Here is a 15,044-nt window from a genome sequence, read left to right as displayed (position 1 = left end):
GACCAGTGTGAGGTGACAACTCATTATAATTTTAATCTACATCTATTTAATAATAAGTGATATTGAGCATCTTTTCATGTGTTTTTTGGCTATTCATATGTCTTCTTTGGAGAAATGTCTAATTAGATCTTACCCCTAGAAAACTGATATTTCTTAAAGATATTATTCTATAAAATAAAGAGTTTAGTCAAAAGATTGGTAATAATTGCCATTTTTTTCTTAGGTTTATGTGAGAGCTTTTAGCATAGTTATTTTTAGACTTTCTCTTATATGTTATTTTCCTCGGGCTCCCATAACAAAGTACCAAACACTGGGTAATTTCAAACAATGAAAAAGTATTCTCTTGCAATTCTAGAGGCTAAAATTCTGAAATCCAGATGCTGGCAAGGCCAGACACTTTCTGAAGTTTAGGAAAAATCTTTCCTTGCCTTTTCCAACTCCTGGTGGTTGCTGGCAATCCTTACCATTCCTTGGCTTCTGGCAGCTTGACTTTTACCTCTGCCCCTTTATCTATGTGTTAGTATGCCTTTGTTTATATGGTCTCCCCTGGTCAGAATACATTTCTTTCTGTTTCTCATTTTCTACTTTATGTTCCTACCTAATATTCCAGGTATTTTTGAAAAACAAGATTTTACAGACTTGAGGACAGTCATTTCCCATGCTTTGCACATTGTCTAGCTGTCCCATGTGTGGTAAACATTTGATGAAAATTAATTTCATTCTCCTCACTACAGTTATCCAGGAATAAATGTTAGGTGTTCAATAAAACTGTGTAGAATGAATGATTGAATGAACTTATAATAAAAGTAACATACAAAAAATAAACAACTCAAAATGTACTGATGTCTCTCATTATTTGATCTTCTCAGGTAACAAAGAGTTAGCTAAGATGTAAGGAAACTAGTGTGAAAAGATACTTTTCTTCTTTAGTGAATAAAAAATAATGACACTTAAATTATTAGATTCTACAAGCTAAACTGCAAATAACACAGGAAATATTAGGAAAGATATCATTGGAAGGAGACCTGATGGGTTATATATATATGTATATATATATGAACTTCATGGGAAATAGATGGGGAAACAGTGGAAACAGTGTCAAACTCTATTTTTCTGGGCTCCAAAATCACTGCAGATGGTGACTGCAGCCATGAAATTAAAAGATGCTTATTCCTTGGAAGGAAAGTTATGACCAACCTAGATAGCATATTCAAAAGCAGAGACATTACTTTTCCAACAAAGGTTCGTCTAGTCAAGGCTATGGTTTTTCCTGTGGTCATGTATGGATGTGAGAGTTGGATGTGAAGAAGGCTGAGTGCCAAAGAATTGATGCTTTTGAACTGTGGTGTTGGAGAAGACTCTTGAGAGTCCCTTGGACTGCAAGGAGATCCAACCAGTCCATTCTGAAGGAGATCAGCCCTGGGATTTCTTTGGAAGGAATGATGCTAAAGCTGAAACTCCAGTACTTTGGCCACCTCATGCAAAGAGTTGACTCATTGGAAAAGACTCTGATGCTGGGAGGGATTGGGGGCAGGAAGAGAAGGGGATGACAGAGGATGAGATGGCTGGATGGCATCACTGACTCGATGGATGTGAGTCTGAGTGAACTCTGGGAGTTGGTGATGGACAGGGAGGCCTGGCTTGCTGCAATTCATGGGGTCGCAAAGAGTCAGACACAATTGAGTGACTGATCTGATCTGATCTGATATGAACTTCAGCATGCCAATGTATATATAACAAAAAATAAAAAAATAATAATGAAAACAATATAATCTATGTGTCATTGTGATGGATTCAGTCATATCCAGTATTATCTTCCAATGTATAGTTTATTTATAGCAATACTTAAAAATATTTCTTATTTCCTAAAGATATAGTATAATTTATATAGATACAAAATTACAAGAATGCAATCTAGATTAGATGTAAGAAAAAAAGAAGAAGAAAATCTGCTGTAGTAGTATTTAATAACTCTATTACCAGAGCTGTCTGAAAAAGTAATCAAATCATAAAAGGCTATAGCCGTACTCTCTGCTAGATTTCAATTTGACTCAAAGTTTTCTAGAAGCCAAATAAAAAGATGAATCTGATCAATTTCATAATTTACAACATCCATGATAAAAGCAAACCAATTTACACAGGAGAAGTGCAATTATTCCTGCTACTAAAATCTGAAAGAAATTTCTCCCAAGCATTATTGTAAGAGTACACCATAAAATAAAATGAAATCCTTGAACAATATCTTTATGATAGGCACTGCTAAAAGTTTCACAGAGCTGATTTTTATGGTACCCCTCACTATATACTGATGGTCTAGCTATACAATTTCATATGTAGTTTTAAAAAGGCATAGATTTTTGAATAACTGGAATAATAGATGAACAAAAATTCTCTCAAAGTTTCTTCGGAAACTTCTTTATCTTATTGAAGCTCTTTAGAGAAATTCGGTGGTACTAAATCTCAGAGCACACAGTTGGCTCATTTAGTAAATAAGTATCATGCACATGTGCATGCAAAGTTGCTTCAGTCATTTCTGACTCTTTGAGACTATAGCCTGCCAGACCCTTCTGTCCATGGGATTCTCCAAGAGACAGTTCTGAAGTGGGTCCTTTGCCCTCCTCCAGGGATCTTCTTGACCCAAGATTCAAACCCTTATCTCTCTCTTTTTTTTTTTTTAATTTTATTTTATTTTTAAAACTTTACATAATTGTATTAGTTTTGCCAAATATCAAAATAAATCCCCCACAGGTATACATGTGTTCCCCACCATGAACCCTCCTCACTCCTCCCTCCCCATACCATCCCTCTGGGTCGTCCCAGTGCACTAGCCCCAAGCATCCAGTATCGTGCATTGAACCTGGACTGGCAACTCATTTAATACATGATATTTTACATGTTTCAATGCCATTCTCCCAAATCTTCCCACCCTCTCCCTCTCCCACAGAGTCCATAAGACTGTTCTATACATCAGTGTCTCTTTTGCTGTCTCGTACACAGGGTTATTGTTACCATCTTTCTAAATTCCATATATATGCATTAGTATACTGTATTGGTGTTTTTTTTTTTCCTTTCTGGCTTACTTCACTCTGTATAATAGGCTCCGGTTTCATCCACCTCAGTAGAACTGATTCAAATGTATTCTTTTTAATGGCTGAATAATACTCCATTGTGTATATGTACCACAGCTTTCTTATCCATTCATCTGCTGATGGACATCTAGGTTGCTTCCATGTCCTGGCTATTATAAACAGTGCTGCGATGAACATTGGGGTACTCGTGTCTCTTTCCCTTCTGGTTTCCTCAGTGTGTATGCCCAGCAGTGGGATTGCTGGATCATAAGGCAGTTCTATTTCCAGTTTTTTAAGGAATCTCCACACTGTTCTCCATAGTGGCTGCACTGGTTTGCATTCCCACCAACAGTGTAAGAGGCTTCCCTTTTCTCCACACCCTCTCCAGCATTTATTACTTGTAGACTTTTGGATCGCAGCCATTCTGACTGGTGTGAAATGGTACCTCATAGTGGTTTTGATTTGCATTTCTCTGATAATGAGTGATGTTGAGCATCTCTTCATGTGTTTGTTAGCCATCTGTATGTCTTCTTTGGAGAAATGTCTATTTAGTTCTTTGGCCCATTTTTTGATTGGGTCATTTATTTTTCTGGAGTTGAGCTATAGGAGTTGCTTGTATATTCTCGAGATTAGTTGTTTTTCAGTTGCTTCATTTGCTATTATTTTCTCCCATTCTGAAGGCTGTCTTTTCACCTTGCTAATAGTTTCCTTTGATGTGCAGAAGGTTTTAAGGTTAATTAGGTCCCATTTGTTTATTTTTGCTTTTATTTCCAATATTCTGGGAGGTGGGTCATAGAGGATCCTGCTGTGATGTATGTCAGAGAGTGTTTTGCCTATGTTCTCCTCTAGGAGTTTTATAGTTTCTGGTCTTACATTTAGATCTTTAATCCATTTTGAGTTTATTTTTGTGTATGGTGTTAGAAAGTGTTCTAGTTTCATTCTTTTACAAGTGGTTGACCAGAGTTCCCAGCACCACTTGTTAAAGAGATTGTCTTTAATCCATTGTATATTCTTGCCTCCTTTGTCAAAGATAAGGTGTCCATATGTGCATGGATTTATCTCTGGGCTTTCTATTTTGCTCCATTGATCTATATTTCTGTCTTTGTGCCAGTACCATACTGTCTTGATAACTGTGGCTTTGTAGTAGAGCCTGAAGTCAGGTAGGTTGATTCCTCCAGTTCCATTCTTCTTTCTCAAGATTGCTTTGGCTATTCGAGGTTTTTTGTATTTCCATACAAATTGTGAAATTATTTTTTCTAGCTCTGTGAAGAATGCTGTTGGTAGCTTGATAGGGATTGCATTGAATCTATAAATTGCTTTGGGTACCAAAAATTTAGAGAAGAGCTAACACCTATCCTGCTCAAACTCTTCCAGAAAATTGAAGAGGAAGGTAAACTTCCAAACTCATTCTATGAGGCCACCATCACCCTAATACCAAAACCTGACAAAGATCCCACAAAAAAAGAAAACTACAGGCCAATATCACTGATGAACATAGATGCAAAAATCCTTAACAAAATTCTAGCAATCAGAATCCAACAACATATTAAAAAGATCATACACCATGACCAAGTGGGCTTTATCCCAGCGATGCAAGGATTCTTCAATATCCGCAAATCAATCAATGTAATACACCACATTAACAAGTTGAAAAATAAAAACCATATGATTATCTCAATAGATGTAGAGAAAGCCTTTGACAAAATTCAACATCCATTTATGATAAAAACTCTCCAGAAAGCAGGAATAGAAGGAACATACCTCAACATAATAAAAGCTATATATGACAAACCCACAGCAAACATTATCCTCAATGCTGAAAAATTGAAAGCATTTCCTCTAAAGTCAGGAACAAGACAAGGGTGCCCACTTTCACCATTACTATTCAACATAGTTTTGGAAGTTTTGGCCACAGCAATCAGAGCAGAAAAAGAAATAAAAGGAATCCAAATTGGAAAAGAAGAAGTAAAGCTCTCACTATTTGCAGATGACATGATCCTCTACATAGAAAACCCTAAAGACTCTACCAGAAAATTACTAGAACTAATCAATAACTATAGTAAAGTTGCAAGATATAAAATCAACACCCAGAAATCCCTTGCATTCCTATACACTAATAATGAGAAAACAGAAAGAGAAATTAAGGAAACAATTCCATTCACCATTGCAATGGAAAGAATAAAATACTTAGGAATATATCTACCTAAAGAAACTAAAGACTTATATATAGAAAACTATAAAACACTGGTGAAAGAAATCAAAGAGGACACTAATAGATGGAGAAATATACCATGTTCATGGATTGGAAGAATCAATATAGTGAAAATGAGTAAACCCTTATCTCTTATGTCTCCTGCATTGGCAAGTGGGCTCTATTTTGTTGCTGTTGTTCACTTGCTCAGTTGTGTCTGACTCTTTGCAACCCACAGACTGCAGTATGCCAGGCTTACCTATCCTTCACTATCAGCCAGAGTTTGCTCAAACTCATGTCCATCAAGTCAATCATGCCATCAGATCATCTCATCCTCTGCCACCCCCTTTTCTTTCTGTCCTCAATATTTCCCAGCTTCAGAGTCTTTTCCAATAAGTCAACTCTTCACATCATATGGCCAAAGTATGCTTCTGCTTAAGCATCATTTCTTCCAATGAATATTCAGAGTTGATTTCCTTTAGGATTGACTGGTTTGATCCCCTTGCTGTCCAAGGGATTCTCAAGAATCTTCTCCAGCACCACATTTCAGGAACATCAGTCCTTCAGCTCTCAGCCTTCTTTTTGGTCCAATTCTCACATCTGAATGCAACCCACTCCTGTATTCTTGCCTGGAGAATGCCACAGATTGAGAAGCCTGGTGGGCTATAGTCCATAGGGTTGCAAAGAGTCAGCCACAATCAAGCCACTAAAATTACTACTACTACTGGACAAAAATATAGCTTTGACAATAAAGATTTTTGAATTTTCACAGTATTGTATTAGGCACACAGGAAACACAGGGAGCAAAATTACTTCATGGAATAGGCTATTCTATGAGGTCAAATGTAAGAAAAAAAAATAGCTAAAAATCTGAAAGTAAAAGTTGATTGCTTTTGTGAAAGCTGAAGACCCTTCAAGCCTTGGATTTGATTCTAAGAATACATTCACAACATGGGTCAGGTCTTGAGCAAACAGGTTTGAATTTGCTCTGACAAACAGATGAATCAGCACTTGCTGCCTCTCTGCTATGTTTTAGCAGGAGACTAAGTCACCAAGGTTTTTGGGGAAGAGAAGTGCCACTACTTCAGGTTTTACATTAAAAAAAAAAATAATCCAGTAGAGATTTATGCCACCCTTGCGGCTTTAAAACTATTATCTGATAAGTCTTAGTTATCTTCCTTGGGGTTGTCTCAGGAGACACGGAGGAATATGGAACAAAAGTAAAGGCCAATAGTCAAGTCTTTGTCTTCTCTTACCATTTATTAGACACATAAGACACTGTGATGAAATGTAAGATTTTCAACAAGTAGTTTTTAGAAAGTGTTTGAAAAACACTACACTGAAGTTCACTATCTCCAAATTTATTTTTCTCTAAGATCATAAATATATTTATTCAATAAATCTGTACTGTTCACTGGCAATGTTCCAGAATCTAGATATAAAAGGTTAATTCAAAGTCTTTGTCTCAAGGAGCTCAAACTTTGTGATAAGATCCCTAAGTACATCAAAGATTATACAGAATTTTGGTAATTGATATGTCATGTACATACACTGTGCATGCATATAAGATAGGGCAGCCAGATCAAATGGGAGTGAACAGAGAGGTCTTGAGAGAGAGAGAGACAGATATGTGTGTGTGTATATATATATATATATATATATATATATATATATATATATATGTAGAGAGATATGCATATCCATATATATGGATATAGATATACATATCCATATTTAGTTTTTGAACTGAATCTTGAAAAATGAAAGCAATTAGGATAACAAAGGTGGCTAATAGCCATTTTAAGCAATGGAGTGAGAATAAGGCAAATCTAGAGTAATTTTGTGGCAGAAGTGCCAACAAGTTTGGAAACATAATGTTTAGAATCAGAAAGAGATCAGGTTATAAAGAACCAATATGCTTAACCAAAAGATTTGAACCAGAACAAAACAAAACACAGCACAGCGAAACTTTAGAATAGTGTCAAGAGCACATTTATGTTTTAGAAATACCCTTCTCACAACAGTACAGTGGGACCACTAGAGAAGCTAAGGATAGAGTCAGGCAGAGTCATTAGAGGATATGGCAGCAATCTGCTAGAAAATAAATGGGAATCTAAATTAAGTCACAGAAACTGTCAGGAGAGAGGTTTGAGAGCTATTAAGAAGGTGAAATATATGGGATTTTGTGACTTTTTATGCTCTGTTCTCTTTTTTCCCTTTTGAATAAACAGTGATGCATCTTATAGTGTTAGATCTGTGTAATTTTATTCCCACTTTCTGATTGATGTATATATAGTCAAGCTTTTAATAAATCAAAATGCTATTTTTTCATATTCACAAAATCTTACATAGTAGTCCACTTGAAACTTGAACATTTAATCACTTAGTACATTCTGCCTGCATAACAAAGCTCAATGTTATAATCCTCCAGTTATTACAAGATCTGTGCTCTCTCGGATACATTTACACTCCAATTACAATTACAATGCTTTCATTTTAACAGCTTCTCGCTTCTGAAGGATTATGTCTCAAGGATTATGTTATAATGAAATCAAAGGTTATTGACTACTTTTCTCATTTCTTTCTGGGAGGCTTTGCTAGCTAAATAAAACTGAGGCCAAATTTATGCCAAACTATTTCTCTCTCTAGGAAAACATAATGGAAGTTATAAGAAATCAAGAGTTTCTACTGCTTCCAGCTGAGGAGCTCCATAAACTCCTGGCCAGTGATGATGTCAATGTTCCCGATGAAGAAACCATCTTCCATGCATTAATGATGTGGGTCAAATATGACATGCAGAGGAGATGCAATGACTTGAGTATGCTTCTGGCCTTCATAAGACTGCCGCTCCTTCCACCTCAGGTAATTAGATGCTGTTTTCGCAGCTAAGACCGACTGAAAAATTCTGTGCTAAAATTAAATATTACAGCCAATGTTTTACTATTATTTGATGGGTGATGGTTCTGATTCCCAAATCTGCCACTTACTTAATAATGCCTATATGACTGTAGGAATGTCAATTTCTCTAAAGTTTAATTTCTTTATCAAATCAAATTATACTACCACACAAAAATTTTATGAGGCTCAAATTAGATAATATAGGTAAAGTACTTAATATCAATAGAATATTTTAAAGATTTTTAGAATATTGCAATTATTTGCAATATAATAATTGCAAAATAATTCTCCACCTCCCTGTTTTGATGATTGATCTAACTACATGTCTGTCTAGTATCTAGCTTACTAACATAAGATACAATAGCATGATCATTTTCTGAAAAATATATCTCCATAGAATATTCTTAAAAGCTCAAAGCATGAGATTTCAAACGCTTATAGAAGGATAAGATATATTACTGAATGGCAGAAAATTGTGAAGAAACAACATTTGGCAATTGGGACTATGATATCTTTTATAATTGGAACTAAAGAAAACCCACACACCAAATGTATGATCCACCTCATTTTATTGATGAGTTATGCAGGACACAGGTGATATGATAAAATATCAAGTTCATTCAACTTATAAGAAAAAGCATAATTAATTTTCCCTGATTCAGAGTCTTGTGTCTGTAAAATAACTTCCAATGTTGAAAAATCATCCATGAATAACATTGTTAACTCAGGGTGTCTGGTATTTCACGGCATTCAAACATAAGTTTGAAGGTGGCTCTGTCCTCTGAAATGATAGATAATATTGTGTGTTTGTGGGTGTATATTTTGTATGGTTTATTAGGAGGTTTATTAGGAGCCTGTCCATTTGAATCCAAATCACCATTGACATTTTCAACAATTCACATAATACTAAAAACGTAAGATAGGGAATTAGAAAATCAGGAAACAATAGACAAGCATAACCTGTTGTAAAAAGTGAAGAGAGAGGGAAGTAGGATCACAGATTAAGAATGGAAAGTTAAGGAAAAAAAAAAACATTGTGCCAAAACTGGGAAATAAATGAATATTTATGAAGAAAGTAAAAATTGTATTTCATTTGGCTATTCAAATAAAGTAAAAGAAAAGAGAAAATTTATGGAAATCCCACCTAAATGAATTATGCAAATTTATCCTATCTGCTTTATTGACTATGCCAAAGCCTTTGACTTTGTGGATCACAATAAACTGTGGAAAATTCTGAAAGAGATAGGAATACCAGAGAAACCTGTATGCAGGTCAGGAAGCAACAGTTACAACTGGACATGGAACAACAGACTGGTTCCAAACAGGAAGAGGAGTACAGCAAGGGTGTATATTGTCACCTGGCTTATTTAACTTATATGCAGAATACATCATGATAAATGCTGGGCTGGAAGAAGCACAAGCTGGAATCAAGATTGCCGGGAGAAATATCAATAACCTCAGATAGGCAGATGACATCACCCTTATGGCAGAAAGTAAAGAAGAACTAAAGAGCCTCTTGATGAAGTGAAAGAGGAAAGTTAAAAAGTTGGTTTAAAGCTCAACATTCAGAGAACAAAGATCATAGCATCTGGTCACATCACTTCAAGGCAAATAGATGGGGAAACAGTAGAAACTGTGAGAGACTTTATTTTGGGGGGCTCCAAAATCACTGCAGATAGTGATTGCAGCCATGAAATTAAAAGACACTCCTCAGAAGGAAAGTTATAACCAACCTAGACAGCATATTAAAAAGCAGAGACATTATATTAAAAAGCAGAGATATTACTTTGCCAACAAAGGTCCATCTAGTCAAAACTTTGGTTTTTCCTGTAGTCATGTATGGATGTGAGATTTGGACTATAAAGAAAGCTGAGTGCTGAAGAATTAATGGTTTTGAACTGTGGTGTTGGAGAAGACTCTTGAGAGTCCCTTGGACTGCAAGGAGATCCAACCATTCCATCCTAAAGAAAATCTGTCCTGAATATTCATTGGAAGGACTGATGTTGAAGCTGAAACTCCAATCCTTTGGCAACCTGACACAAATAACCAACTCATTTGAAAACAGCCTGATGCTGGGGAAGATTGAAGGTGGGAGGAGAAGGGGATGACAGAGGATGCAATGGTTAGATGGCATCACTGATTCAATGGACATGAGTTTGAGTAAACTCCAGAAGTTGGTGATGGACAGGGAGGCCTGGTGTGCTGCCATCCACAGGGTTGCAAAGAGTCAGACACGACTGAGTGAATTAACTGAACTGAACAGGCATTTTGGTAACTGGACAAAGAATGGATTGTAAAGTCATGCACTGGATTTTTCTAGATCCCAGATATGTTCTGATACCAGATATTCTCAGAGCATGGACATCTTCTTTCTGAATAGAAATGGCCAATGATCACCAGTAGCCAAAACAAGTAGATAGCCATTAACTTATGATAGATGATGTGGTAATTCGTCACTTTGATCCTGCCCATCCATTTCAGCTTTTTTGTTGAAATGTAGGGAGCTTGGAGTCAAATTGGTGCTCAAAAATCATTATATATAGTAGGACACATACCAGAGGAGGCCAAAAACATGACCAGAATCCCATCTTTTCACAATATGCCTTTTGTTCATTGGACAAAGGAGTTCAAGGAGTGTTCCTTGTCCACTTTTTTGTCATTAAGAGTGGGAGTTCCTCCTACATTTACATCTCTATATATTTTTATATCTTCTTCACTGTTACATTAGAACAAAGATGTACATTCTATTGGCTTATTTGTTCCTAAGCCTATGCATTACACATAGTTTTTTAATTCTGATTGGTACAACTGCTTTACTTTGATTAGTGAAGCAATATTTAATAACATCAGAAAACAAATCATTATTGTGTTTTCCTAAAACTAACTAGTAAACACTTTTGCCTTTTATCACAGTGCCTGATAGAGATAAACACATCATTTATCTACTTTCCATTTCTCATCTCTCAAACTGGGATCATTATAAGCATAAGTTTATGTATATTTTCAAGCAACAGATGTGCAGGAGGAAAGAGTAAAACACATTTTCTTTTCATAAAAACAGTGTCTTTAGATATAATATTAATTAATTAATTACATGCCTTTATAAGCACTTTCCACACAATATTTCTAATCTTAAAAAGCACAATTGCAAGATAATGTGCAGAGAGATAAACAGGTTCAAAAGAGTTAAGTGATTTTTCAAAGTCATAGAGCTAGTGAAAAATCCAGTTTTCCTGCAAATCTGGGCTGGCTAGATATGAACATATGCAGAGACATTTCTACTGTGAGTATATGCTCTTTCCTTATTTACTGTCTAAACTGGAAGATCATTAAAATGTTCTGAATATAGAAATTTTTAAGATTCTTATAAAAAAGGCTGGGAAAGGAAGAGTGAGGGAATTGGAACTAACATACATTTCTTTCTTTCTTTCCTTAGTCACCAAACTTATCTCATTTAATGTCTATAATATCCCTATGTAGTAAACATTATTATTATCTTTTAACAAATGAGTAAGTTGAGAATCAACATGATAATCATCTTTCCAGTAAATTGTATAACTCAGACTATTCTAGTTGCATTTGATACTGTTTCTGTTCTCTCTGGTGGGAAATAAGTGCAGTGTTTATTTCTGCTGTTAGTTTCCTATTTACCTCAATGCCCAACCAGAGTTTTAAAAAGTTGAATTAAATCCAGAATTTTCCAGCCTTTACATGAATTTTCAAAGCTGCTAAACATCTTAAGGTTCTTCAGAAAAGCCATATGTTGATCAGAAGACACTTTTTTCTTGATGGGTTTTAGAACCAGTAAATACAGATTTTGTTCTTAATTCTGACAGTGATTAATGTATGGAGATTTTTTTTTTTTAACCTTCATTGATTTGTATGTATATACTATGTATCTTATTATACTACATATGTGATTATACTGCATTTTGTATTATACATAATATATATTATACACATATTTGAAAGTGAAAGTGTCAGTCAATCAGTCATGTCCAACTCTTTGTGACCCCATGGATTGTAGCCTGCCAGGGTCCTCTGTCCATGGAATTTTCCAGGCAAGAATACTAGATAGACTGGGTACCATTCCCTTCTGCAGAGGATCTTCCTGACCAGGAATTAAACTAGGGTCTTCTGCATTGCAGGCAGATTCTTCAGCAGACTCGTATATATTTACACAAAATTACATAATATATAATATTTTAAAATACTAAAAATATTTAAAGGAAGAAGAAGCTACATTTTCCTAGTGTGGTATGGGTTTATTTTAAAAAGAAATAGTCCTTGGATTGATTTTTCAGGGAGATTTGAGAGAAGAATTTGACTTATCTTTTTATAATTCCTATAGATTTAAATGATACATTTCAGGTTAGTGACAGACCAATATTCGGAAGGCCAGATATGAGCTGCTTATAATATTATTAAGCAAAACATAATAAACTACTGATCAAGACAAGAATGCAAAGGCAAAGGAGATTTAGCAATGTTTAAAATTAAAAAAAAAAGGGGGGGAGGAATATGTGCTTCTAGGGTAAAGTTAAACTAAATAACCTATAAGTTTTTATATAGTTAGCAGTTTCTTTTTCTATTTAGTGAGTGCACACACACAGAGAAATTCTAAAGTAAAAAGAAAAGTAAACACAATGACGGAAGTTTTAGCAGAAAAGAAAACATGTTAAAAGATTGATTAGAGCCAAAGCATAAATGTAGACTACAGTAAGAGTTTACTTTTATTAATATAATCATGAAGCAACTAACCAACTTCACTTAAGCATATTTCAGTTCCTCATTCTCACTATCTGCATTCTTATGTTTGTTACTAAGTCTATAATGTTATAGAAGTTATTTCTTATGTTCTGATATTCTTTATTATTCAAAATTAACATGCTATTATGAAGTATAAATTATATTAATTTGGTTTAGAAAAACAAAAAGAAGCAGCAAATTTTGGTAGAGGCTATGGATCTTAGTTGGGAACAGTGGCAGACAAAATAAGCTTGAGAAAAGAATGGAAGAAAAGACATTTTAAAAATTCCCAGAGGGATGGTACGGGGAGGGAGGAGGGAGGGGGGATTCGGGATGGGGAACGTGTATACCTGTGGCGGATTCATGTTGATGTATGGCAAAACCAATAGAATATTTTAATTAACCTCCAATTAAAATAAATAAATTTATATTTTAAAAAATTCAGAAGCAATAATGCTTATTTTACTCTCTATTGAAGTAGAATTGCTAATACTGAAATAAATTCAATTGACTTAGCTATAGAAAGAACCAGAGGAAAAGGCAAAATCAAAGAAATACTTAATTGAGATGTACTTTAAGAAATGGTGAATGACTTCTATTATCTTTTTAAATAAGTAAGGAACAGAATTTTGCATAAAAGTTTTCATGTTTTCTTAGATACCCAGGGGAGTTATAATTTCAAAGGAATTGGAAAAATATGGAAATTTCATTTTAAAGAATGGATGATTATGTATACAATATACATATCACAAGAAGGCTACTCAGTTTGATTCACTTATTTTTCTATATTTCCTTTTTTAAAGACACCATATAAGAACATGTTGCTATGCAAAAAAAAAAAAAAAAAAAAGTTTTAACATTTTGTAACTATTGCTTCCACTGGTTTTAACTAATTTAGTAAAATGGATCTTTGTAATAGGTACATATATATTTATTTGTTATAGATGCATTTTAAAAGTATATGTAAGTATCCATTTTGATATGTTCTTTTCTAATGAGTTATTTGAGTAAGTAAAAGCATGGTACTCTAAAAAAATACAGTTGTATGTAGGATCACACCAAAAGTCTTTAGGTAAATTCACTTTTACCACAGTCAGAAATTATTTAAAAGTTTGGAGATACACAGATAGACTTTGTTTCATGTCTTGGAATTGGTATTGTTTATTTCTTTTTTTTTTATTTTATTTTATTTTTAAACTTTACATAATTGTTTATTTCTTTTGAGGCAACAAGGAGAACCATTTCTCACAACTTTCTAACAGCATACCTACTGACTCTTAACATAAATAAATAGTAATGTCTATGTGTATAAATATTTATTTTCTGTAGCAAAATGTGAAAGAAAATAAAAAGGTTGAGGTGGATAACAAAATGTGACATAGGTTTAGAGGAGTATTATTTATAATAAGAAAATTAAAAATTTAAAAATAACAAGGAGACACAAGAGTTTAACATAAGGAAACAGATATTACCTCTGTCCTATAAGAATTAATGCTCTCTATGCAAAGCTATAAGAAATTTATTCCAAAATATTTTGTTAATGTTAGTTACAGCAATACAAGAAGGGAGAGGTCCTCAACCATTTGTCCCACTGAATGTGTGACAACTGATCAGATACAAGAAACACAAAAGCTGTTTTTCTATAAAAATTATAGCCACAACTAAAAAGACAAAACCACTAATTAAAAGCAAAGAAAATGACAAAGAATGAATCAATGGAAAAATAGCAGTTATAAATAAATCAAAAAGCTATTTGGCAAAACTAATACAATTATGTAAAGTTTAAAAAATAAAATAAAATTAAAAAAATAAAATAAAATAAAAAAAAATGACATACACACACAAAAAAAAGCTATGGCTTTTCCAGGAGTCATGTATGGTATGAATGTGAGAGTTGGACTATAAAGAAAGCTGAATGCCAAAGAATTGATGCTTTTGAACTGTAGTGTTGGAGAGGACTCTTGAGAGTCCCTTGGACAGCAAGGAGATCAAACCAGTCAATCCTAAAGGAAATCAGTCCTGAGTATTAATTGGAAGGACTGATGCTGAAGCTCCAATATTTTGGCCACCTGATGTGAAAAACCAACACTTTGGAAAAGACTCTGATGCTAGGCAAGATTGAAGGCAGGAGGAGAAGG

The 15,044-nt window shown here is 34.4% G+C and overlaps 1 protein-coding gene across 2 annotated transcripts in view; it reads left to right on the top strand.

The window, feature by feature from the left end:
* Positions 1-15,044, top strand: part of KLHL1 (kelch like family member 1) — a 518,247-nt gene that overhangs the window by 305,052 nt on the left and 198,151 nt on the right. For both annotated transcript variants that reach the window (XM_055542627.1, XM_055542626.1), the window contains one exon: positions 7,909-8,121. In XM_055542627.1, the coding sequence (XP_055398602.1) occupies positions 7,909-8,121 (213 nt within the window). The remainder of the gene's footprint in view (positions 1-7,908; positions 8,122-15,044) is intronic.

The sequence above is a fragment of the Bubalus kerabau genome, chromosome 12 (assembly GCF_029407905.1).
Source record: "Bubalus kerabau isolate K-KA32 ecotype Philippines breed swamp buffalo chromosome 12, PCC_UOA_SB_1v2, whole genome shotgun sequence".
Lineage (NCBI taxonomy): Eukaryota > Metazoa > Chordata > Mammalia > Artiodactyla > Bovidae > Bubalus > Bubalus kerabau.
This window is presented reverse-complemented; position numbering and strand designations above follow the sequence as displayed.